The 27,293-nt window shown below is 40.9% G+C and overlaps 1 protein-coding gene across 1 annotated transcript in view; it reads left to right on the top strand.

The window, feature by feature from the left end:
* btbd11b (BTB (POZ) domain containing 11b) overlaps positions 1-27,293 on the top strand; it is a 72,575-nt gene that overhangs the window by 34,928 nt on the left and 10,354 nt on the right. The window contains exons 2-6 of the mRNA XM_083916503.1: positions 10,332-10,487; positions 19,415-19,619; positions 25,459-25,611; positions 25,829-25,994; positions 26,529-26,618. Coding sequence (XP_083772629.1) covers positions 10,332-10,487; positions 19,415-19,619; positions 25,459-25,611; positions 25,829-25,994; positions 26,529-26,618 — 770 coding nt within the window. The remainder of the gene's footprint in view (positions 1-10,331; positions 10,488-19,414; positions 19,620-25,458; positions 25,612-25,828; positions 25,995-26,528; positions 26,619-27,293) is intronic.

Below are 27,293 nucleotides of genomic sequence, written 5' to 3'. Positions count from 1 at the left end.
TTGCTGTTTTAAACTTTTAAGTGAACCCCACCTCAGGAACTGAGCAGAGAGTTGAATACTGAACTTGGCCGTTTCAACAATGACTCTCTTTCTGCATTTATATCCTTGGCCTGAAGTGTGTTTGAATCGCACAACTCTAAGCGAGAACAGAGGAAAAGAGGGATACAGTATGCTTGCATGTGCACACACACCACAGATGTGTACCTCCAGGTGTGCGCATGTGTGCAGGGTTGCGTGTGTGAGCGTGCATGCACATTCCAGCTCCATGCCTGTGTGTGTGGATTCGGAGTGACTGCTCCCCTGCCAGCCCGACTCCTCCGCCCTCTGTGCTTCTCACAGCAGAGCCAGTATGCCTGGGGGAGAGGCTGTGAAAACATGTGGGGGAGAGCCTGGAGGAGCAGGAGGGAGACCCAGCCTACCTGCTGCCTGCAGCTGACTAAAGTCAGTTGGTGCAGGGCAGGCACCCAAAATACGATACCTTGAATATTTGCTTTGGCTCGTTTTGTGTGTTCCGTTAAAGGATGTAATGTTGGCATGGGCTGAGACATTTTTAACCTGCAATAACATAACAATCCTGCTTTGGGAACACATCCTTGTTTGAAACCTTGTGTGTTGCAAGCATCATGCATATTATTTTGCTAATTTCTAGTTGTGATGCACAAGGAAACAGCACTGTTTTTGTGAGTTTTATAGGTTAAAGGTAGACATTTTAGGTAGACATGTTTTTTTTTTTTAAAAGATGAGCGTGTATGACTGATGTAGTGAGTGATATTGCAAACTGCTCAGTTACAGCTTGGCTGAAGCTCAACCCTAAGTATGAGAGCAATCGTTCATTCTTAAAGACTTAACAAAGAGGACATTGTTTTTTGGCAGACTTTTCACTTTTTCCATAATAAGCAATACAGTTTAGGTGACCAGGGCTCCTCCCCTGAGGCTTTGAGCATTGTTCAAAATTGAATGATCACATTTCCAATACGAGCACTCTCACATTATCAAAGTGACAGGGATATTTGCTAACGGCGGCCCTGAACAGTGAGGGTTATCCCCCAGAGGAGTTGCTTGGGTAGGGGCAAGCAACAGGGAGCGGCACACAGCCCCAGGCCTCATCACTCTCTGCCAGGCATGGCCCACTTCCAGTGAGTGTCTGTGCTACAGGCAGCCACTTTGCAAAGTCAGAATGATCGATTACGCTAGGTGAGTTAAACAATTATGGAGCAATTTGTAGCTCTATGCTTCATGAATTGCTGGTCTCCCATTCTGAAACATCTCAGGGAAGAATAATGAATCAACATTCGGAAAGGAAAGTCAGATAAACCGCTCAAGCTATTCTTTGATGTTTTTAATAACAATATTAGGGGGAAGTGTTGTTTTTTGTTTTTTTTTTACTGTCAAAGACTCACTTATGTGCTGTTCGGCTATATATTTTTTTTTTTTAAATAATAGGCTTAAAAAAACATAACCATGCACGCTTACACACATGCACCAATAAGATAAAGTCAGAGACGAGTAAAAGGAAAATACACATCAACTGTATTCACAAACACACACAACAGTTTGGCATTGTGCTTTCATCCTCATATGAACAGAAGCGCTGTAAGGTTAGCTTCATACCTCGACACTCTGCAAGGTGTTATGAAGAAGGTGACTGATAATTGACTCATCTGCCCACTGTGAATACAACAAACACAGCATTTAGAAAGCAAATTGGGAACAAGAGAAGAGTGTGCTCGCTCTGCGTGACTCTATCGTGACGCACAAGACGCCAGGGGTCTGGCCTGTTTGCTGGGATGGCAGCAGTTATCAGATTATTTCTGGCAGTTTGCAGACATGAGACTCCTGTGAGGAGCAGACAGAAAATGGAGATACATTTTGTGGCTGGTAGGCAGGTGTCGATATGGATATACGCACACAGCAGCTTATATGTGCAAATGTGTGTGTGTATCTTTTGAGACATAATAGAAAGGATCATAGGAGGAAATAGAATGACAAACAGTTGAATGTAGATGAGAAAGTGGCCTGTTTGCAAAACGGAAAAGTGCTATTTTGAATGTAGGTCTGTGTGAGTGGTTATCACCACAGGAGCCACTGGAATGAAACAAATGCAAAAGCATGACCAGGATAAGGCTGGTGTTATTCTGTTGTTATTTTTATCAACAAAAGCCCTGAAAAGACCAAACCAGAGTGTTGTGTCTCTCAAGGCCATTGGACCCTGTTTGAAGACTTGAATCTTAAAAAAAGGCTCATAAAATAAATTGTTTCAGCTTTTAAATGCCCATGTTCATTGTAATGAAGGAACATGTCAGCCAGTGCAACGTTGTGGCTCACTGATGTGTTTTTCTGCCTCGACAGCCGTGGCAAGTTGCATTATGTTAAGAGATTGTCTGTCGGTCCACCCAATTATTGTGAATAATTATCAGGAACCCCTGGAGAGAATTTCTTTAAATGTGGCACAAACGTCCACTTGGACGAATAACAGAAAATAGAATATATCACCAGTTAACTGTGTCATCATGAGAGCAAGACATTTCCACCCTCACACCATCCTTCACTGAACTGTGGATTACAAATCCCGGTGTCATCATTCATTATCACCCCTTCCATCCAGCAGAATCATCCCCTCTTCCCCTAATCACATTGTTGACTGCATGTTTCTTCTTATTCTGTGAAACGTTTTGATGTGAATTGTTTTGTTTTAAATGACACTCGGTCACTAAGTCAGGTAGGTGTGAAGACGAAGAGTGGGAAATGTGGCCGCTGCAGCAGCTCGAGTCTAAATAATTACAGAAATGTGCAGTGCTGAAATGTGCAGTGCTGAAATGTTTGAACATTGAAACAAAGCTACTGTAAAATGTTGGTGAACACCGTTAATAGTGCATGAGAGTTGTGGTTTCTTTTTTTTTTAATACACGCCACACACTAACTTCATCTCACACACGCACATAAAGGGTCAAAGCCAGTGTCTTTACCTTTCCTGCCTTAAGGATTTACCACCTCTTTGCACACAGCCTCATATTTACAGTGATGAGTTTTCATGTCCAACAGAGCGTCTTCGCTTAAACGCTGTTTACTAGCAGCTCTATGTGATGTCACCTCTTTAAAATGACTGCAAGTAAAATATTCCTCTGCAGCAAATCTCATTTTATGGCATTAGTCATATCCTTTAATTACTTCAGTGCCCTCAGTGCTAAATGAGCAATTACTTCAGAACATTGTTGCATTTAGCAGGATTGCTGCATTTGTTTGTCAAAAGAGGCTTTTCACATTTTTCATCATAATTCACGGCGACTCCAACCTTGACGTAACTGTAATGCGACAAACCACACAAACCCACTGTTTTTTCTTTCCCGCAGTATCAGATTATATGAGATAATTGTGAGCAAGAAAATACCATAGCGCTGCTTTGTAAGAATCTCCCAAAAGCTAAGAGAGAGGTAGTGCAGGGTGAGCAGAGAGATTATGGCTCAGTGACTTTAGATTTTTCCCTGCTGCTGCTGATTGCCAGTATTGTCTGGAAAGCATCCTGTGGGAAGTGTTCGACTCATGGATATTACACGCAGACTTATTACCCTTGACAGAAGAAATGAGATGAAAAGAGAGAAATAATAGTGAGAGAGCTTCTACCTCGGGGTGGAATAACACGCAGCCTGCAGGAAGGCTGGTTTCCCTCTGAATGGAGAAGATTGCGTAATTCTACTTGTGCCCTTGTTGTGTGTCGGCCACCCGTCACAAGTCCTCTTCCCATGTGTGTGTCAGTGTGTGTGTTTGAGTGTATGGTGTATTGAGTGCTCATGACTTGAATAGTATGTACTTGTATGTGTGTGTCTTGTTGGACTTGTTTTTTTTGTTTTTTTTTAGCTATTAGTTCCTGTTTGTTGCTATTTCCAAGCTGCCTGCAAGATTCAGTGGCAACAGTCTCTACTCAGCTGACCTCTTCTCTTGTCTGAGTATCTAGTATCTTTACTTTCTGTAAGCCTCAGCTAACTGCATCATATTTTTAAATAATGTAATGATAATCAAAGGACCAATCTGTGATTAAAATGTAAACAAAAGCACCTCCAGTAATCATGCACAAGAACTGGAACGTGCTAAATTGAGTAACAGATCTTTTAATACATAAACCAACACCGTCAATATAATATAATAGCTAAATCTAGGGTATTTGTGCTTTCTCAAGCTGCTTAAAGTGGGTTTGTAAAGTTTAACAGAGGAATTTGAAATGTAGATTAGCCACTGGTGTGTAAACATAATTTCAATGTGCAAATAAAAAAACTGAGTGGAAACACTGGAAATTGGAAACAAGTTGAAATATCAATGCACATGAAGCATTCGTATGAATCATAGACCGTATAAAAGGGTTGTACGTAGCCACCGTGATGTCACCCATTGGTTTGTGGACTCCCGTTTTGAAGCCTCGAGTTTGGCATTTTGGCCGTCACCATCTTGTTTTTTTTCAAAACAGACGTGACCATGTTTGGATGAGGAAGCAGAGCTGAGCACAAAGCCAGTGTTGTTTTAATGACGCTTAAGATGGAAACTGCCGATTTTTAACTGGCTGACGCGAGTCATCTGGCGGTGCAGTGTTTAAGATAAGATAATCTTTTATTAGTCCCACAGTGGAAAATGTACTGCTTACACTTTTTAAATGAGTGAATTTCAGCCTGCATGCACATTTTTGAGCTGAACATTGTTTAAACAGAGCAGCTAATATTGGTAGCGAGAGCAACAAGTTAGCAGACTGCTGACTGTGCGGTAACATGTGTCTTTCAGTTTGATTAAAGGCATTCTTTTCTAAGGATTCTGTTATTCCACAGTATTGAAAATAATAAAACAAATGGCTACCCGACCAACAAATCCACTATGTATACTATGTATACTAGCTAGTCGTTAACTAAGTCTGATTCGTGATGGGTAGGTAGCATCTAATATAGAAATATTGATTATCTAATTATATAAAATAACTATTCAATTTCATGAATTAGACTCCCCTGTGCAAAAATGTACTTAACTGGAAGAGGACAGCTCTCTGACAACAGAGGCTTGGCTCCATATGAAAGACAGGATGGAGTGAATCAGACTGTGACCACATGTGTTTGCTTCTTGATCTTTTGGTGTCTCATAGACACCTGCTTCAAGGTGTGTCAATGATGGGTCATGACTTCAATCAGGAAAATCTAATCTAATACACGAGATTGTATGCATCATTACGCACAACAACTGAAGCAGCAAACACAGCAGGGGGACAAAATAATTAACTGTATTGTTTAAGAGTCCTGTGTCGGCAAGCAGATGCCTTAGAGCGTACTCACACTGTCCTTCCGCACCGCGCCCCGGGCTTTAGGGTACTTTTCCCCCCTCCCTCTCCCCCCACGCCCCAGCCCCGTTTGTACTCACACTACCTGGGCCTCGCGCAAATGCTTCTTGCTGTCCATACTTCATCACGCCGTAACACGTCACACGCATTGATTGACGTCATCGCGATGCGTCGCTTTGTTTACAAATCTTTCCGTAGACCTCGGAGTTTTTAAGCTCCAACATGCACTGTTGTGTATCTGAGCCCGACCTCTGACCTCTCTTGGAGGAGGGTTGTCAATCAAGAACCAAGACACAGTATCACATTCATTTTTGCAGCAGTTAAAACAAGAGCAGAAGAGGTTTGATGTGCTTACTTCTTGATGATCTGAACACAAAAATAAACCCAAACCTACCATCTGAATGCATTTCCTTTTGCGTATTACTCACACTTGTGTAAGAACACATCAGGAGGTGTGTTTCTTTCAGAGCCACACATTATGCAAGCTCAGGAGCTTTTTCTGGACGTTTTTTAGGGACAGCAGGAGGATCTTCAACAGACTGTATCTTGAATGTGGTTGCCCAGTAAGGGGAAATATTTAGTTTGGATTAAGCTGAATACATTGTTCTCTCTAGAGAAGATATCCTACTTCAACTAGACATGAAGAGCATGGGATTAAGAATTTTTAATTACTTTTAATTATCTTTATGTTTTTGCTTTTGTGTGCACACACTTCAGCATTGCAGGGTTCACATGCCTTCACCCCCACCTAGTTTCCCACTTTAAAGAGGCATTTTTGCAAGTGTGCATGTATTTTCTCACAGGACTTGGTTGTACATTCCTCCTTTATATGGCTGGCACAGGACTAACCCATTAAAGACTTGTGGCTGCCTCAGACCATACTGTGGTCACCTGAGAGCCCAAACCGAGACCGTACCTCTGGAGATTTACAGTCAATCCAGGCATAACAACGCTCCTTAAAAAAATATGTTTCATATTCTCGCCTCCATTTCTACCACTACACATAAGGTGAAGATTATTCAGAATGAATAAAGCAGTCATTTAGAGAAGGAGGGGCATTCTAACACATCTTAACATGCGTCACTTGTCTGTTTCCCACTTTCCAACTCGCTATGATCACTCGCTCGGTATACATATGGTAGCCATCTGGCCTGGCAGAACAGAGCCGGAGCCTAGAGCGGGGCAGCACTACTGCCATCCATGTACAGTAAATACATGATTAACCCTTTAGAGCCATAATGGTGCACTAAAAACAGTCTTTATCCTATGCTTCCTGGCATCTCTTCGGTCTGTATTTGTCTTTATTTTTCAAATAGTCAAGTCAGAAGTGACATCTCATCCATCCAAGTACTGTTTGAGTTTACATGTTTGTACAGTACGTTCATGAAGTTTGACTTTGCTGTTTCTATCTTATCTGTGTTCAAGTGTCCCTGCCGAGCTACTGCAGTGTGTTTAGGGAAGTGCATTTCTCTGTGTTTCCCTCCAAAATAGATTTAAGTGCAGGGTAGGAGCCACATCGAGGTCAGGATTCCTGTCCCACTGCTCTAGTCAACCCCGCGTCAGAGTGGATCTTAACTACAGTTGTTTGCCCTCTGAGAGACAGATCCAAAGAAAAAAAGAGAATTAAATGAAAATAAAGAATAATGTAATGTTTGTTTTTTCATACACAGCATCAGAGTCACCATAAGCTCAATAGACAATAAATAAATAAAATGAGCATTTTTTTGCACATCTCACAACATGACTCCAGTGATAAAACAATATGCATGGAACAATATTCAGTCAAAGTCATAAACATGTACCAGTCACTTCCATGAATTAGATTAACATTTTTGCATTTTGGGAAATTACACTTTAAATCTCCAGCCAAAATATTTCATGCAGTAACGAATGCAAAGTTTAAGCGCATAAACAGAAAATAAAGATGGAAGGAGTAAGGTGCATTGAGTGACATCTTAATGGGAACTCTTGCACTCATTACTTCTTCTCAAGGGACAGTATCATGCCTGCAGCATCATTCAGCCTCCTCTCCTCTGCTGAATAGCTGCCATATGGCAGAAAGGACTAGTCCACTTAAAGAGTGGCAGGTGCTTTATATAATCTCTTGAGACTGTGCATCCTAGAACAATAACCCACTGTTATATAATTATGATTATTGCCAGTAAATAACTTACAGCACCCTATGTTGTTCTACTGCAGTTAAAAGCCTGAGAACATCAAATTTACAGGGAGATTTCTGGTGCAGTGACAATCAGCACACACACACACATACACACACACACACACACATACACACACTCACACACACACACACACACACACACACACACACACACTCACACACAAACACACACACACACACACACACACACACACACACGCACACAAACACACACACACACACACACACAAACACACACTCACACACACACACACACACACACACAAACACACACACACACACACACACACACACACACATGAAGAGAGCAGCTACAGTCTGCAGCATGTAAGGGCTCCATCAGTTTCTCCCTGAGGGGAGACAGTGCCTTGCATTAGGACGCAGAGAGCCAGTGAGTCATCTTGCCTCAGTCCATCATGAGAGCATTCAGCACTTCACTGTCAGCTGGTCCTGTTATTTCCCCGGACCAAGGTTAAGTAGCTGGACAGAGAAAGCTGAAGTATAACAGTAAGGTGTTTTTATTTATGCATTTCAGACTAGGTTTACTCATGCAACCCTAAAGGCAGCCGTGTATGATTGCTACTGTGCCTGGAGCAACATCTGACAGACAATCAAATCCAGAAAACTGAATGACTAGCATGACTAAAACGGTGATGATTACAGGACCAGGGTTTAAGTCAAAGAAATGTTTTCATCCTCTTGAAAGTGATGCCGTCTGCAGTGCAGTGTTCAGCCGAATCACACCTGGAGGCCTGTAGTTGCACATCAAAAGATGTGGGTCATGAATCCTGTGGTCACGCTCTGAGTGGGCTGTTTACTTTGGTATATAATTGTTTGAGAAGAAAGTGGGAGCGAGGAAGGTGCCAGGATAGCCCTCCTGCTGCTTTAAATGGTTTAAGATGGATTTCCTTGAGTTTGCACCAAAGAGGGCACATTCTGAGCAATAAAAGCAATAAAGAAGGTGTTTCAGAGCAATCCCTGTAGACATGTTCCTGCAGAAGCAGAGAAAAAGTTCCTTTTCTTCATAATTGATCTCGTTGGCATGTCTGGAGCTTTGGCTGAAAACTGTAGCTCTTTAGGACACCTGACACCTGTGCACCGTGCAGCAGATGGTGATGTCTCCTGCTCTTTGTTCCAGAGTTGTGCAGGTTGTCAGTAGCTCTCTGGCCTGATCTGAACGAGACATAGATGAGATGGAAGGTACTAAGCTAAATAACTGTGACTTATTACTAAGACATCTGTTTCCAGATGTTTTTGCCACACAGTTTTTATTACTTATTGCATGGTGAATGGCAAACACAGAAGTAGAGTATAATAATCAGATCCATGCCTTTTGAAATCAGCACATTTGAAGAACTCTGTATTCGGTTACTAACTAACCACATTTTCTCTATCATTAGGGACTGGCATGAAAATGATTAGAGTGGGGAAGGGGGCAAAAAAATGATATTTCACTTAAAACAAAAGCAAAGCCATCTCCAGCATTACTGAACCCTTGAGGAGTTCTACTACAGGTGAAAAAAGTGATAGCTTAACACACCCGGATCTCCCACAGAATTTTCGACCGTCAAGTTATATTATTGGTAATGTAGTTGGCAGGTTTTCACACAGAAGAAGAATTCCTGCAATGAAGAATACTGGTTCTGCTGCATTGAATGAGAGAATCATGGTACCGCAAGACGTAACCATTTATGCCTCCTCGGCTCGGGTGAGCTAGCAGTATCGGTTAGCTATAAACTAAACTTCACAAGCTAGCAACAAGGGACTTCTGAGTGGTGGTGGTAGGTGTTGTTCGGTAGGAAGAAAAAAGTTCCTCCATGAAACTGCTTAATTAATATTACTACAAGTAAGAGGAAAAATATGTATTTTTGATTTTTGGATCTGATGGGATTCGGGGGAACTGTCCCTTTAATGGATTCAATATTTTCACATAGAATAGCAAAATAGAAGTTGAAATATCCATTGATTCTAGCATAAATTATAGACAAACATATGACAAAATGATGCATTTTGTTTACAGGCCATCTGTATATCTGAACCAAGAGCTCTCACTGTCACTTTATATGGCATGTTTTATCTCCACTGCTATTTTTCATACAGTCCCTTGCATGTTTTAACTACTGTCTAAGCAGGGAATAGTGAAATGAATCGCCCTAAAAGCTCCCACAAGATAAATGAAGAATGTCACCTTTGCCACGGGCAGCATGTGCATTAAATTAGCTGCATATTATAAGAAAGGAGTCGTTAAAACCCAAGCTACTTTTTCCACAGTGATTAAAGGCCTACGTAGAGAGTCACTGCTTTCAGCCAGAAAGAAGAAGGGTGCAGCACAAAGCTGCAGGGGAATAAGAAACAGCAAAGCAAAATGGAGAGGATTGTGCCTCGTCACCTTCAGAGCAGACTGACAAATACACAGAGCTGTGATTAATGAAAACGCATTTGGAATATTACACATTACCTTGGGGAGAAGTCTGACAGGTGATACTAGCAGGCATAATTACTACATTGTATAGCCTCTATTGTTTTCTCTCTCTTTACACAAATAGACATTTACATGTCAAATATATAGTGGGAAATAATGAGATGTTAACATTTAGGAAAGTAAGAAAGTTTTTTTTATTTCCCTTTAGCCCTTACTGACCTCACCTGATTGCATACCTAAGAATCAGTCAACGTCAATTGTCTTTTTCAGACTGTAAGCTTGTGCTTTATCATGACTTCCTCTCTCTCTCTCTCTCTCTCTCTCTCTCTCTCTCTCTCTCTCTCTCTCTCTCTCTCTCTCTCTCTCTCTCTCTCTCTCTCTCTCTCTCTCTCTCTCTCTCTCTCTGTCTGTCTCAGGTGTGCTCAGCCTACCTGAGGGTCTGACTCTTCACAGGGACCAGCAGCAGCAGCGAGCAGGAAAGAGCGGAGAGGGAAACGTCTTCAGTCAGGCCGAGCTGCGCTCCATTGAACAGTGTTTACTGGCTACAAGAGTGGGCAGCATCTCTGAACTCAGTGAGTGTCTATGTGTGTGTGTCTATGCGTGTGTGTCTATGTGTGTGTGTGTGTTTGGAAAGTGAAAAACACATTGTTGACCCCTCCCTCAATACGCCTCTGTAGTCAATGTGCCCATTGGGCAATGCAATTAACCGCCCAAGCGCTCGAGTGGAGCTGTTCACTGGTCAACTGGTCAGTGTCAGATGATGATAACGCTGTGCTTCCAACTTTATGGCAGTTCTAACATGACAATGCCCCGGTGTCAAACAGAGGTGCAGCAGATGGACACTATTCCAGGAAACTGACTTTCCTTTCCTTTGGGAAAACCTGGGTTCCCAACCTGACCACTTACGTATTAATAATTATAAAGGCAAAATAATGCCATTTACAGTATGTTAATCAACAATAGAATGAGCATCAAATATGTCACTTCGAGGATTATGAAATGCCAGGTTCATTGCATTTATGCAGATCTGTCTGCTGAGAACAGCCTCATGAAATGATATTTGATGTTTTGTTTAAACAAATCAAATTTGGTGTTTTCAAAGTCATTCTAATAAGCTGAAATGGATCCCATATATATTATATTTACACAATCTTGTAAAGTATTTCCAGGCAAAGCTGGTGGCAGACATTGTGTTGTGTTAGTCTTATTTAGGTGGGAGATCCTACAATAGATGAATTTGGTGAGCCAGGTGGAAGATAGTGTTGTGCTGCCGAGTTTTGCATCTCTGCAGACTCTGAGAATTGCATCCACACAAGAGGACGTAAAGGACTTCCGTACATTGTTACATCTTTTACATATTTTGTATGTTTCAGCATATTTGCCATTTTCCCATTAGTATATATATTTCTCAGGAAACAAGAAATACAGTAGTTTAGACAATACATGCTAATGTTTTCAGTCATCCTTTAGGGCCGCCAGCAGGCCAAAGTTTTCACTTATCCCGTTAAATATCTCAGAAAATACAAGATGGATAAGGACAACATTTTGCACAGTCTTGGTTCCCATAGGGTTATGATGAATCCTAATGACTTTGGAAATCACATTTGTCCTTTAGTGCCAACACGGCATTGTGGTTCTGATCGAAGGGTCTCCACAACTATTGGATGGATTGCCTTTAAATTCGGAACACAAATGAATGTCCCCTTCAGGATGAATTTTGGCCATCATCTGGCCTAAATTTCTGTTTGACCCATATTTTTGATTTATAACAAAATACCTGCAAAACTAATGACACTCTCATCAGCCTTAGCTTTTTTTTTTTGCTTAGTTCTAAAGAGCACATGTTAGCATTTGGACATGGTTAATGTGCTAACTCGTTTACTTCAGTTATATTTAAGTTATAAAGTGGGATAGATAAGTATTATATTTTATGCTTTTTCATGCTGAGTGACTCATTCCAAAATATTTTTTTATATTTAATCAACGGCAGTCCTACTGTACAGCTGCCATGAGATGTAGCATAGACTCTACATTTTGATTGGGCCTTAATGGACGAAATAATACATCAGATGATAATGTGACGTTTGAGAAGGTACAAATATTGTCCTGCTCTATGACTAAAATCACTGTATCATAATCTTGCTGTGCATGCATATTTGCATATTTAAATTAATGTGGAATCATTGCATGATCAGTGAAAGCATCTCTAATGAACCAGAGCTATTTATTTATATTATGAGTTCGACAAGCCCTCCAAAAGTTAATTGAATGTCTGTCCACTCACAATGTTCACTATTCAAAGAATATTGGAATGCTTTCTCAATACATTTGTATAGTACAAAGTCCTTTACATAGGTTTTAGTAGTCAGTTTTAAGGAATGATAATAGGTTTTCAGCATCATTTGAGAAATTACATGATTATGTTTTACCCTTTGACAACAATTTGAGAAAGCAAAGTTCAGCACCATGCCGTCATTAACCACCTTGTTTTCTGTTTAGGGGGGAAACTTTCTGACAACCTTTATAGGGTCTAAACAAATCTGCAGTTTTGTTTCTTGGTTGTGTGCAACTCAGCAGCTCATTCCAGAAAACACATTTGAGTGAGTGCTAGAGTGTCCTCTGACAGAAGGATAACAAATTATCATCACATAAGAACAGATTATCTCCTGATGCGCATGAACATATTTTTGACGACAACAACAAAAAAGTCCCCAAACCAAACAGTGGGGGAAAGGTCGTAGAGTCAGTCTCCGTTGTCATGGAATCGGGATGTCAAGACAATGCTGTGAAAATATTTTCTGTATATCCAGTGTAAACATTTATCATCAGAATAAACAGCGAGCCAATTCTCCTCACTGTATGTTTTCTCAAGAGCGAGAGGCAATCCGCCAGTCTTCTGCCCATGTTGTATTGATAAGGTCAAGCGATGACTCATTCTGTTGACACCGCAAACACAAAGACAACAGAGCGGCCGATGGATAAATGCGGATTTCAGTCCAGTGGTTATGTTATCAGTTCGGGAGAGGAATTCTGTTAATAACTATAGGTTTCGCAAACAGACACACAGCTCACGGCACAAGCCAGATAAAAAATATATAATTGAGAAAAGCAGAAGAGCCGGCAATGGTTGCACTGCTAACCTGTGCACATAGTTTATCTGAAGCAAGATGGGAAACAGAAAAGGAATAAAATATGGGAAGGTTAGAGAGAAACACAGATAAAGGTTTGATTTTCTTAAATACCTTTCATGGAGTAAAATAACGCTAGCTGCTCCAGCGCAAGAACATTTGCATCCTATGCAGGGACAGTGTTTTGCATTGGCATTTAGATTCAGTTTTAGAGGTTTGCCACTGATTTGCCTCTTTGTATTTTCTCATTTTCTCCTCTGCCAAAATGCCAAATTAGCATATTTGAAATGACAGTCCTGCAAATACTGCAATCAAAAGGACTCTTGGTGTATCATCATTGCTTAGTTGTTCCAGACACCATCCTGCTTTAAACATTTACATTATATTGTTTGTGTAACTCACTAATGTATTGAACTGACTCTATTCTTAGAGGCCTGATGGGTGGAACGTATACCTATAGGCATAAATCTATACAGCTGGAAAATATCACGACAACAAGGTGTCAAATGGCAGTGACCTCATATTGATTGATATCAATCTCATTTTAAAGGACTACTAAAATAAACCAATGTTAATTAACCAAACTGAACAACTATGATGGAATACAATTTGCTGTGTTGTTATATTTAGTTACTTACTTGACTTTTATTTGTTTTGAACAATGTTTTTATCAAGACTTCTTATTAGTGGTATACGTTTAGTTGTGTGTGGACCCCAGAAAGAGTAGATGCTACCTTAGTGGCAGCTAATGGGGAACCAGATAAACAGCAAAGACTGTCTGAGGGTTGTATCAATCTTTTAAACCAACTCTTGGCAAGAAATCAAATAAGTCTCCCAAAATGTAAAAACTTTTCTTTTTCTTTCATAAAACAGTAGCGAGGACATATTCAATAAATCCTCAGTCTATCAAGGCTGTTGAATCTTAACTCCCCAAAGTCATTCAGATCCATAGTCTTTCAGAACACTCCGTATAAAGGTCAACTTTTGGCTTCAAGGTATTAATCTGGGAGTCATCCACTGTGAATCAGCAAAGTGTAGTTTAAATGATGCCAGAAAATATTGCTCTGTAACAAAAACAGACCTCAACTAAGCAAAAACCTACTGAGCTTTGCTAGACCACAGGGAACAAAATAAAATTAGTTCTAGTTTCACTCTGTAAAACTTTTAAAATTGCACATCTCTATGTTTGCTCAAACAGCTCTAGTAGCTCCATTAATGGACGTCTGCAGCTGATTTCTAGACTTAACTTCTTTCTAATGTTAATTATGGCCTATTACAGAAGTACCTTCCACAGGTACTTTATCATATAATATTAGTTATTAATGCTGATTACCCTAACACTCATGAAGATCATTACTCTGTATTATTATTAGACTTTTTCTTTTCCTCATCTGATCCCTAACATCTTTTGCTTTATTCTCAGGTCTAGTGTGGAATCCAGACTGTTTTTCTGTAAATGTTTCAGCCAAGAGTGAACCGAAGATGCTGCTAATGGCCATCGGTACTCTTAAAAAATGCATTTTAAAGATCATATTGCTGTGTTGCAGCAATTAAAGCGTATGTCATATGTCTGCGCTGAAAATAGTGCTTACTCACTTTGCAATGGTATCTAATCTTTTAGGAAATGGAACAATTTCCTGCTTTTAATACTTCATTTATTTTACTCTGTGATGGTGGGATCATGCCATTAAACCTTTAAGTGAAATGGAATCTACAGCCTCGTCCCCAGAAAAAAATGTTGATATGAAACGTTTTTAGCACCCTCTAGTGTATGTATGACACGCGCAAGGGGACGTAGTATAACATCCTAATGTGTTTTTACATTGGACATTAATTTGGGTGCCTTGTTTGCGGCACGGTATATCGCTGGCCTGATTTAGCACCCTAATGTGACGGCTTGAACCCTACACATATCTGCAGCTCGATTTCCATGTAAATAGAATTGAAGTGGCTTGGGCAGCACAGGCATGACTTGGGCACAGGTGTCTATGATGTGAAACGTAGTGCGACCCACAGCCACGAGTTTCAAAAGCAGGAGACATCTAATCACAGATACGAGAGACAGCAAAATATCAAGCCTGTGAAATTTGTGGGGGTCTGAACATCACGGCAGAGAAAGTCGTGAAATTATCAGATCACAGGGCTAACTTCTTCCGACGCATACGTTGTACGTCACTGTACGTACAACTTTTTGCCTCACTTCACGTAGAAAAATACCCCTATAGTTTAGGGAGGAGGTCAGGGTTGGTACATAACATAGCATACATATTGTACATATCTCCTCTAATAGAGACTCCACAGACCTCTCTCTCTCTCTCCCTCTCTCTCTCTCTCTCTCTCTCTCTCTCTCTCTCTCTCTCTCTCTCTCTCTCTCTCTCTCTCTCTCTCTCTCTCTCTCTCTCTCTCTCTCTCTCTCCCTCTCTCTTTCTCTCTCTCTCTCTCTCTCTTTCTCTCTCTCTCTCGTCATCCCAGGACGTTACTTTGTGTGCCTTCTTGTGCAAACAAACCTGTCATGATTACTGTAAGGACGCTGTGTGCTTGTTCCTATCAACAACAACAACAAGTAGAGATGGGTAATGATGAGGAAGGACCCTCTTACTCAGAGTTCCACTCATGGCAGGACATGAAAAGGAATATTTCCTCAACAGTGTTTTATATTTAAATATTACATGTTAAGTCATTTTTGTTAAGTCGTTACCTCTCCCCTGTCTTTTTTATTTTCTTTCTTTCTCAGTGAGTCTTTTCTCATTAAATGCCCTAGATTCAGATGGAACAGCTCCATAAAGATAGTGTTTTTGCCCTCCGAGTTGCTGGCTAAAAGCTCTGGCTGCCTTCGAATAGACAAAACTAATAGCGGGAAGAATAGTTTAGCATCTTGTTGAGTCAGATTAGCCACAAGCTACCATTAAATGTAATCACGGCCGCATAGCAGCAAATAATTCAAACACAGAAGCTGTGATGATGGCAGCAGCTGCACAGTGCAGCCAGTGCCCATTCAACAGTACCAGAAAGGAAGCTGCTTGCTGTGCATTACCTATAAAGGGCTGAATATAGGCTCCATCTGAAATGAAGGTTAATTTTCAAAAAGTATACTTTCTCTCTCGCAACATTAAACAGTCTTCGCGGTCTCTCATCAAATCCATCGTAAATCAAAGCAGGACCATTATATGCTGTAGACTGGCATATCTGTGTGATTTTGCTTTTCTAAGGGGATTTTAAAGCTTTGAAAACAAATTGAGCATTGCCCCACTGCTTAAAGGTAATCCTGAGGGACAGGATCCGCTGTGTGTGTCCTCCACCTCTCCTCTTCTTGTTAGCATAAAGAATGAATTACCCAGGATGAGGTATTGATTTAAGGCTTGAATCTTATAATGAAAAGCGCTATTGACATTTCTGCTTATTAAAGTGCTGTACTGTTGTCCTTCCTCCCTCTTTTTTGACCAAAACAAGAATCCTCACAACCCTATGCTGATACATGATCACTGAAAACTGCTGTTATTCCGTACACCTGTAGAAGGAACGCCGGTTATCTCACTTTATGTGTTAAGCTGCTGCTACTTCGCTACTGTTGCACTTTCTCTGTGTTAGACATAATCTTCCTCCTCTGCCCTGCATACCAGCCTCCTCTAGACTGCTAGCTTGGGAAATGTCACAGGCCAGCATAAATAAGACATGAGAACTGGTTGCTGCTGACCACTTCAGCTCCCCTAACCAAGCTTAAGAGGGCACTGCTGCAAGCTTATCTGTATTCCTGATGGTGTAATTAAGAGAAAGACGCAGGAGGAGTGACATAACGTGCAGGGGACATATTATTCTCATTTTCAGGTTCATACTTTTATATTGGGTTTCTACTAAAACATGTTTACATGCTTTAATGTTTAAAAAACAATTTTTTTTTATGATATCTGTCTTAATATACTGTACCTGTATTCCAGTGGTGGCTGCTGGTGTTTCAAGCTCATTTTTCCGGCCTACATCATAAATGTGTTTGTTTATTTATATGTAAATTCTACCCTTCGTTCCTTTTCAAGAAAATTATCTGTGACCTAGTCGTACCTAGGCGTCTTTTCCAGGGACTTGACCAGTGTCCTCTCAATGGCCAGCAGAGCTAGGCTGCTTAAACGGCCTTGGCCCAGCTGGAGCTGCTGCACCAGGCTACTCTGAAGTGTCATCGCCTGTGAGTGTGAGTGATCGTGACGGGGGGAGAAGCTCCGCAGCTGCCGCTGCTCATTGGGGAAAGAAACCGCTGAGTGACAGCACAGAGTCGTCAAACACAACGCTAGTGGTTTTTAACAAAGACATCTGTAAAGTCTCCGGATCAGTTCAGAACAACGGAATGAAAAACTTGGAAAATGCTCCGCTGGATGTTTATTCTTCAAGATTGCTGATTCGCTCATTTAGCTGTCAATCAAAAAAGGATTCCGCCTCAGACAGCTCATCCAATCATCATGATGAAGCCGAGCATCCGGGCAAACCCACTGTTCCATAGACCCCCAGAGACGCTGAGCATCCAATGGGCGAGACAAAGCTCAGCATTTATCCAATGACCGTCTAGTTTGGCTGCAGTGGAACCACCCGCTCTACGCTTCCCCATTGAAGTCAGTAGAAGCTGAGTGTCTGCATGTATGTCATGCACAGTTTTATTACCTGTCTCTTTAAGCCCCCCACTGTGCTCTTGGCATCTCGTCACCATCATTGCAGCCGGGGAATGACTGTAACAGCACTGTAGCAGAACTTTCTACATATACCGTATATAGTATACTTATACTTACTTATACTCATATTTGTGTTTTGGGTATCTACTACAACATGTTTACATTCTTTAATGTTCAAAGAACACAGTATTTTTCTCATACTGTCTGCCTGAATATCCCTGTATTCACCTTCTGTCTGAAACGCCCTGTTTTAGGTCCTGTCTCTTTAATCCCCCCTAACGGTAAAGCCCAGTCTCTGATTGGTCAATGTGTCCGGGTCTTCCGCATCTACGTTCTTGGCGTCTCTGCAACGCCACTGCACTTTCGATCTATATATAGTATAGTTGTGACATCAAAACCGTACAGAAGTCCTGATGTCTCATTTAAAGGCATAGTTTCTGAATATGGGCTGTGTGCCTTTCTTTGTGGATATAGCATTTTGATAGTTTCACGGTATTTATATCGCAATCTGCTTCATAATAATAATAATTAGACTTGGAAATCTCACTTTTCACAATAAGAGACCTTTAACTCCAAGTTGGTATAAGAGGAAATCATTCCTGTCCTGTCATGATATTTCAATGCATCAGTAGATGTTGTCCAGCGCCTTTCTCTATCAGCAGAGCTTCACTGCTCCCAAAGGACAGTTGAGAGATTGACTGTTATATTGCATGAATGCTCTTCCCTCATTCAGTATCCTTTTTACACTCGCCTCTCACATTGTTAAGGCTGAATGGAATCTTGGCAGGCACCAAATAGCGCAATTTTGATGCTAAACAAACCCTTTTGTCCATGGAAATGACTGTTGGTTCCCGCTGTCTATTGTACATGCACACATTCAGTATAGCTCATTTAGACCGCGGAACCAAGTGCCACCGTGCTCAATTACTTTTTTGTCTTGAATAGTATCAAATTGACCCTCAGTGTTTTCTTCTTCTCTTTTTTTAACCCAGCTTCAAAATTTCATTACATTTTCTCATAATGCAGTGGGTCTGGACAGGAAGGAGAAGCAACAGCAGTCAGTGAAATAGGATTTGGGTCTGTGCTGTTATAATACAGGGTGGTCATACTCAGTAACTAAGGTGCCACAGTTATAATGTTGTCTTCAAGTGGACGGGGGTCTGTCTGTCTGGCTGTGAGAGAAACTCGATGTTTGTTGAACTGAGTTTGCTGCACTAAAAGGCAGTGTGTTTTGTCAGAACAGGCTTTTCCAAGAACTGTTTACTTTCTTTTAAACCTGCCTAGAGAATATTCAATTTTTTATTAGCAGGGTCCTCTCAAGCTGTGATTTTTCAAGCCCAACTGGATGACCTTGAAGTATTAACAAATTATGCAGAGGAAATAGCTTGGAGTTGCTGTTTATCCACAAATATTCATTCTCCACACAGTACAGTCCTGCGCATGTCTATTATCCTGCTGCATAGAAAGCTGCATAGAAAGGACTGGGATGAACCCTTTTTTTTTCCTGACTGGGGTGCGGCGAAACTCTCGATTCTGACACTGTGAGCTCTAAGGGGGCTCGAAGGAATTAGGATGATTCCCGACGTCTTTTTTAAGGCCATGTGCTCCAAATATTTCTGTCTTTTCACCATTGTGCCCACACATGCACTCCTTTCTTATTGCTCATGTTACTTTTGTGTTTCCCTGTATGATGATGTGTGCATATGTTGTGTGTAGGTGACCTGGTGTCCCGGACCATGCACTATCTACAGCCTCTATACATGAAGAACCACAACAATGGGACACCGATCCACCAGAAGAGCAGCGTGATCCACTGGGCACCCGAAGCAATCTACACACTGTGTTACTTCATGCACTGCCCTCAGATGGAGTGGGAGAACCCCAATGTTGAGCCCTCAAAGGTTACCTTACAAACAGAGAGGTGAGAAACAAACATGTGCATAAAATACATCAATATGACTGAAAATAGTCCCCAACAAATCTACTTCTTATTGACGTTTGGGCAATGTTTTCTAAAACCTTCAATGCCCAACTGTTTTAGGAAGCTAACAGAACATTTGAAGTAAACTACATATCTGTTACCCCTTATAAAAATTACAGTAATGTCCTACTTCATTAGGAATAGATGAGCTTGGGGCTGTAAGCAATGGTACCTTAATACACAGGCTTACTGGAGCTTAAGTCCCGGCCCCCGAGCCTAGTTATTGCTAAACAGAGATACTAAAACAGCAATATTAGCTCCATGGACAGCGCTGCACGTCAATAAAGCAAGAACATGACAGCATGAAGCATGAACATTTTATTTTACTCTCTCACATATCTATTACCTGATTTTCACAAACATAACAAAAGAAATTCCCAATATATTTAAACCTAAAAGCTGGAAGACAATTCAGGAAAACAACTGTATATATTTGTATATTTTTTGTGTAGAAATATACAAATTTGCTTGTGATGTTTGTCGGTTTTCAACTGAAAAAACTGATATTCTCATGTTGCCGCTGTGCACACCGCTTTGTCTTGACTTATTGTTGACGTGTTGTGTTATACTAATTTGTCTTTACTGTTTACTGATTATGAGGGCACTCCATTTACTATTTGTCGCTGTCCAATGACAGGGGGTTCTGTATTAATGTTGATGTGGCATATTGTGAAGAGAGAGAAAGGCCTCCAAGACGTCTCTGGCTGAATGAATTGGAAAAGTGTTGAGTCTAATACATTCTTAATTTTTTGTAATGTCTTGTTCATAAAAATAGAAATATAGAACAACAATAGCCTTCAAACCCTTCAGTTTGACCCTTTGGACGCTGTGAATGAAGTACTGAAAGCAATAGTCTGCAAAAGCCTCTCATTTTCACAAACAGAATTGAAAGCTTCATAGTGGCTTTTAAGCAGCTACTGTATACTTAATACATGTGTATTTAAAATGGATCGCATGACTACTTGTATGAGAAAATGCTTGTTTCTAGTGATGAACACATAGAGAACTAGAGGGGGCTCAGAGAGCACAGATTTCTGCCAAGGCCATGACCTATCTTGCAATGTTGACAAACGTGACTCAGATCCGCTCCAAAATTTAATTGGGTTCTTCCTTGGCCCACGCTACATCGTTCCACTAAATTTCATGAAAATCAGGCCAGCAGTTTTTCTGTAATCCTGTGGATAAACAGACAAACAAACTGTACGGAAACATAACCTCCTTGGTGGAGAAAATTATGACCTGAATCTGGCGTTCTGAGCGTTTTCAGTTCTTTTTTTGCCTTCCCTCTACTATTCGGGTTCACTTTCACTGCTTTGATTAGCGCTGTTTTCAGACAAAGCCGGCAGCTGTTTTTAATTTAAAAAAAACGTTTTAAAAAAAGTAAACGACCAGCTGGTGACTATAGTGGAGCATTTAGCAGCTAAAAAGGACTTTGGAGGTGACCAAGAACAGAGCTAAAAGAAGAGTGGATATTGGACTTCCACACAACTCTAAACAAATGCTAATGTTGCTCCAAATCTGCTGCCAAATCAACTCAAAAGGGGGTAAATATGTCAAAGTTGTGTTTACAGCTTGACCACAGGTGGTAAAGAATCTGGTTAAGATTCAATTTCATTCATTTGATTCAATCGTTATTATTTAACACTATTATCAACCTCTATCAAAAACTGATAGACATCGACAGGTTCGGCACAGCTTAAAGCCTCTAACTGATAGAAATACTCTTTTCACAATAGAACAATACGCTTGAGATGAAACGTAACAGGAACATCTAATAAGAAGATAATATAGCACAATGTACAATGCAGTTGTAGAAACAATTTCTTATTTGGTAGAGAAAGAAAGTCAGTCAAGTTGAAGTATCTAGAAGTTTACTTGCACCTCCCGTGAAAAATGTTTTCAAAGTAATAGAATCATCTGGTATTGATTTATCCATCAGACCCCTTCACCTTATTTCGTACTGTGGGACAGTACCATTATTTAACCTTTAATGTCCGCTGGGACAATAATAAAAGAACACCATGAGTCCAAAGTGAAAAAATTCCCTTTAGTTATCGAACATTTACAGTCCTCCATCAGAGACTCTGTGCAGTGGTAATGTTCCTCCTGTAGAGAAGTGCAGAGATCATTCTGCTATAACTGTACGGCTCTGTAGACTTTTATTATATTTCTGCCTCCGTTTTCACCATGGAAATAGCACACCAGATGCTTTCCTGAGGAAGGAAAGTGCAGTTTTATATAAGTGAATTGTCAACTTATTGGCTGCTTGAGTGAGCCCTCTTGGTGACCTGAGAAGGGGGAGTGCTCAGTCAATATTGATAATTACTGCCGCTGACATAGTGGGACATAATCAGCCGGCTGCTGTAGGACTCTGTTGCTGACTTATGCATGAATGACATAAGGCTCAGGCAATGTTTCCATGGAGTTAATCCCCCTGATCCTTCATTATGAAGTTTTTGGACACTTTGGGTTTTCCCACTCATCAGTAAAGCACAGAACAGCCCTCACAATCTGCAGTTTCTCCTTCATGGTGCACTTTTTCTGCTGAGTTTATGAGCTTTCTTTTTTTTTCATATTCCACCGTAGCCCCTTATACCTCGAGCTGTTCAGTATTTCCTGCAGTCAGCGTGCTGCAAAGGTGGGAAACAGTCGTGACAGTTGAGCCTGAGCAGTCCTCCTCAGGGGCTGCAGACTTTATATCCTGCAGTGGAGAAAGTTTTCAGTTAATGTGTGTCCCAGGTGTCCAGCTCACGTCTGCTTTAGCTCTAGTCACCATCTGTAATGTAAATCACATTACTGCATGTTTGTTTTGGTCATATTTAAGCACATTGCCAGAGCCAACATTGAGGAAATGAAATTGGAAACAACAAGACCATGCTCTAATTTTGAACTTGTGTTTCCTTGTGAATGAATGCATTGCCATTGTACCTTCCTTGCCTCTTGATTAGGTGTTATGTGCTGCTTTAATGAATTCATTACATGGGCTGTAGGGTCAGGCTCCTTTGAAGTATTTAACACAAGAGGTTTGCATTTCTTAGAAGATCAAAGAATTATTAAACAATCCTTGCATCAACTAGGAGCAGCATTGATCGGTGCCTAATTAACAATGAGTGACAGATGTGGGCCAAGCATGTGTCAAGGACAGTCCAGGCATCAAGACATCCTTTGTAAAGTGACGTACTGGACAGTAAATCCCGGAGGACGAGACCAAGTTTCATCAAGCACACAGCATAGATATGTGACAGCTCATGCAAAACACATGAGCAGCTTATTTCTTCAATGTCATTGAAACAAACTGTACCAAAGATGCTTATGAAACCAAAGCGATTAATGCTATGATTCGAATTCTGTTTTATATGACTAAAACGATACATACTATGAAAAAATAACTCAACTGTTAGATTTGACATGCTATTTAAGTCGATGGAAATGAATAACTAAGCGGTAAAACTTTCTCTAATGACAGTATATTGTCAGTATCAGCCTTCATGATATGTTATACCAGCACTCAGGAGACATCACTTGTCTCATTATAATACTCACAGGGATGGTTAGGATATTTTGAAGAGGGATTGAATGAGAAACTTATCCATAGTCAGTTTATTATCTGCAGTAGAAGACAGTTGGCACTCCTGTTTGGAGAAGCAATATTTTGCTATATTTGAAAAATGTTGACCTCTTTACCTTGCCATCAGACACCCCTGTTTCAATTTACTGAAGCCGTTGTATGATCTTGTCAAAGCCACCAGACTCCATTACTGTTATTGCTGCCTTGATCAGTTAGTTTTGTTTGTGTTTTTGTATGACTTAAGTATTTTAAAGTGTTTGGAACAAAACTAACAAACTAACTGATCAAGGCAGCGGTAAACTATTCTGTGTAAAATTACTGTGTTATTTTCAATGGAATCTAGTGGCATTGACAAGAGCATAGATGCAGCTTCAGTTCCCCCAGTGTGAACTTAAACAGGGCTGTCTGACGGCATGGAGAAGCGGTTAAAAATTCCAAATACTTAACTTAAACTGATAGCAACCCATTCACTAGAGAAAAAAAAACATTGGTTTTGTACATCTCTGCAAACCCCAGATACGTTGACTTTACTTGCCTTGTAATACTATGTCACTTGACTTCTGGGGCACTTGCTGTCAGTTGAAAAGTGATGCTATAGGGTGCCAAAAAAGTTTCATACTTTTGTAGTTTGCAGAAATGTACAATGTCAACATTTTTTTTTTCTGGCAAGAGGCTGGATATTGATTTGATGGGCCTTTTTTGAGATGGGCCATTTTTTGGTGGCTTAAATATGTTTAGCTGCTGCCCCCATCCACAGCAGTACATTGCCTGTCCTCCTGGATTTTCTTCAATCTGGAAGTGTGCCGACCTTCATCTACTGTAGGTAATACACTAATTATGGCTAAGTACCTCATACGATACACGATACACGATACACGATAATGTGTTGCTTTCTCAAGAAAGGTGTGTACTTATGGCCATAACATGCTGTAAGTACAGTAACATAGGTCAATATTTAGCAGTATGCATGCATACAGATTCCATGTGGTTGCAGTAAACACACTGACGCAGGATGAGTGGGAGAGAGATAGGAAGAGAAGATATTCCAAAAAATGTGAGATCTATACTAGGTGCTGCAAGGTCCTCTCTTCTTTTAAGGAGAGATTGGTTGTGTTTTCTCTGTGCCACCACATTTCCACTTTTCTCGCTCTAACTATTCACTGTTAGCTCTGCTGTCAGATCAACCATGTGATGATCATGTGCTGCCTCTGTCTAAGCTCTACAGCACAGTAGGTTTGCAAAACACCAATAAATTCTTAGTTCACAGGTAGTGAGCCATCATAAATACTGTATGTTGGCATACGATAACCACACTCACACATCCATTATATTTGGAGAGAGCATCGTGAGTCATTATAATGTTTTGCAAAACAAATTATAAGCAGAACAAGTACTGAGTGTTACGATGATACAATATAATACATTATGATTGCTCTTACATCGCTATGCATTTTAAGGGATATAGAAATTATCAGGCATATGTTGCCATGCATTATGTGGGTTTTTTTATAGCAGCAGTCCATAGGTGACTTGGCTGGGAACCGTAGGGTCGCTGGTTCAAGTGGCTGGAGAGGTGCCAGTTCATCTCCTGGGCACTGCCGAGGTGCTGTTGAGCAAGGAACCGAACCCCCAACTGCTTGGGGCGCTGGTCACTGGCAGCCCCCTCGCTCTAACATCTCTCCTTAATTGCATGTATAGGTCCTGTCTGTGCATGTGTGTATTTCAGGCCTGTGTGTGTAACATGATTAATAATAAGAGTCAAAAAATTCAATTTCCCCGTTGCGGGATAAATAAAGTAATTCTTCTTCTTCTTCTTCTTCTTCTTTGATTGAACCAGCTGAGCCTTAACAGCATCAGCACAGTATTATAATAGATGGTGAAGAGGTTCCAGGCATAGATACAAATCGTCATAGTTGACATAGACGGTATAAAACAGAATTTGCATTTTTGATCTAATGTCTAATGTATAATCTATGCGCTTGCTCAGTTTAGATTTTCTCACATCTTTGACTTCATCTTCTAGACGGAGTTCGTCCTGTTCCCAAACATCCAATATAGCTGGCTAGATCTCTAAAATAACATGTGGAAATTCTGTATTAGGTAGATTTTCGTTTCAAGTGCCTGGGCACACTTAAATCGACTACTGAGTATGACTGAAGTTCAGTATGAGTCTCTGGTGGCCAGAACATGTGCCTCTATCTCCCCCTACAGGCCGTTCATGGTGCTGCCGCCTCTTATGGAGTGGGTGCGTGTTGCCGTGGTCCACACCGAACACAGACGCAGCTTCTCTGTGGACAGCGATGATGTTCGGCAGGCTGCCCGGCTGCTGCTGCCTGGAGTGGACTGCGAGGCCCGTCAGCTCCGGTACGGCTGTGAGCTGCGTGTTCGCCTGTTGGCTGCAGAGCGTGCATGCACCCTGCCTCTTCATCTGCACATAAAAGAGACCAGCAGGCGCATATATGAACCTGCAAACACACACTCACACATCCGTGATATGAGCACCCCCCCCCTGTAGTGTTACAAAAGTCAGTCTAATCAGTAAAATTGCACTGTGGATCACTCTGTGTGCTTTGCCCTTCAGAACGGATGACTGCTTCTGTGCCTCGAGGAAACTGGATGCTGCCTCTACTGAGGCAAAGTTCCTGCAGGACTTGGGCTTCCGTATGCTCAGCTGTGGACGCACAGACCTGGTGAGGCAGGCTGTCAACCTCCTCGGGCCCGATGGTATAAACAGCATGAGTGAGCAGGTTAGAGACACAGTCAACATATTAAATAATGCATATGCAGGCACCTTTACACTGATACACACATTCCCATACACAGTCTGTGGAATAGAAAATGTTGTTTTCATGGTGAACTGTGGCTCCTTCACCTTTAATCATCATGCAGACTTGTAAGCAGAAAGGCAATTATCAATATTAAACCTTATTCTGGCATTTTCTTTCCTGCAGCCATCCTGCCATGGTGCTCTGCGTTATATCATGAGTGCTAACTCCAGTACAGTAAATCCTCAGGGGAATACTGCAGGTGTAACTCCTGATTCAAATCAACACACAGCTATTGATTCATATGGTTCATATGGTCCTTTAAAACGATCAATAGCAGAATATTACTCTCCTCAACCTCAAGGCGTCAGGAGTGGAACTGTCAATTTAAGAACAAAAGTTCAGCCGTGCTTTGTAGTACTTTGTAAAAAAAAAATTAAAAAAAATTAAAAACAGTGGCACACCTTTGACTTTGGTGTTCTTCTGCTCTTGTTCTCTGTACCTGTGTTTGTGTAGGGGATGACACCACTGATGTATGCTTGTGTCCGTGGAGACGAGGCTATGGTACAGATGCTGCTGGATGCCGGAGCTGATATTAACAGTGAGGTCAGTGCTGATGAAGTTTTTACTGCTATTCTGGTTTTGACATTGGATAGACCAAAGTCAAATGAAGGAAGGATTATCGTAAAAACCGACAGGAATAGCTTTTATCGGATAAATAGATAACTTGTATAACTTTTAAACAATATATATGAATCTGTAATGTTTTTGAAATTACATTTTAATGGGAGACATCAGCATTGACAAGACATTAGAACTCTTCAATATGTGTGTTATATATGTGAGTCCTATAGTTGTTGTTTATAAGTATTGTAAACTCTGTGTGTGGTATTGAACTGGAGAAAAACCAATCATGCTGTCCCTCATCTCCCTTTCTTTGTCCTTTCCTGTGTCATTGTGCAAAACGTATTAGAGCTGAAGATCATAAGGCACTGACTGATCTGCCACAAGGGAATTATGTAGCAGCGTGCAAATAGATTGAAAATTACTGTATATATGCTATATATATGCAATGGGTTTTCACTTGCGTTTGAGTATTTAGAGCATAAAACATGACGCAGAGGTTTGTTGCTGAGTCATTTTTTTTTTCTCCGTCAGGGAAAGTGATAAGGATCTCCTGACATAAAGCGAACTGAATTCTTCAGAGTCTGCAGAGGGGTCGAGATAGCATCCTTTGACTCAGACAGACTTATCCTGGTCTTCGTTAGTCACCTCAGCAAC

Source organism: Echiichthys vipera (genome assembly GCF_963691815.1).
Source record: "Echiichthys vipera genome assembly, chromosome: 7".
Taxonomy (NCBI): Eukaryota; Metazoa; Chordata; class Actinopteri; order Perciformes; family Trachinidae; genus Echiichthys; species Echiichthys vipera.
This window is presented reverse-complemented; position numbering and strand designations above follow the sequence as displayed.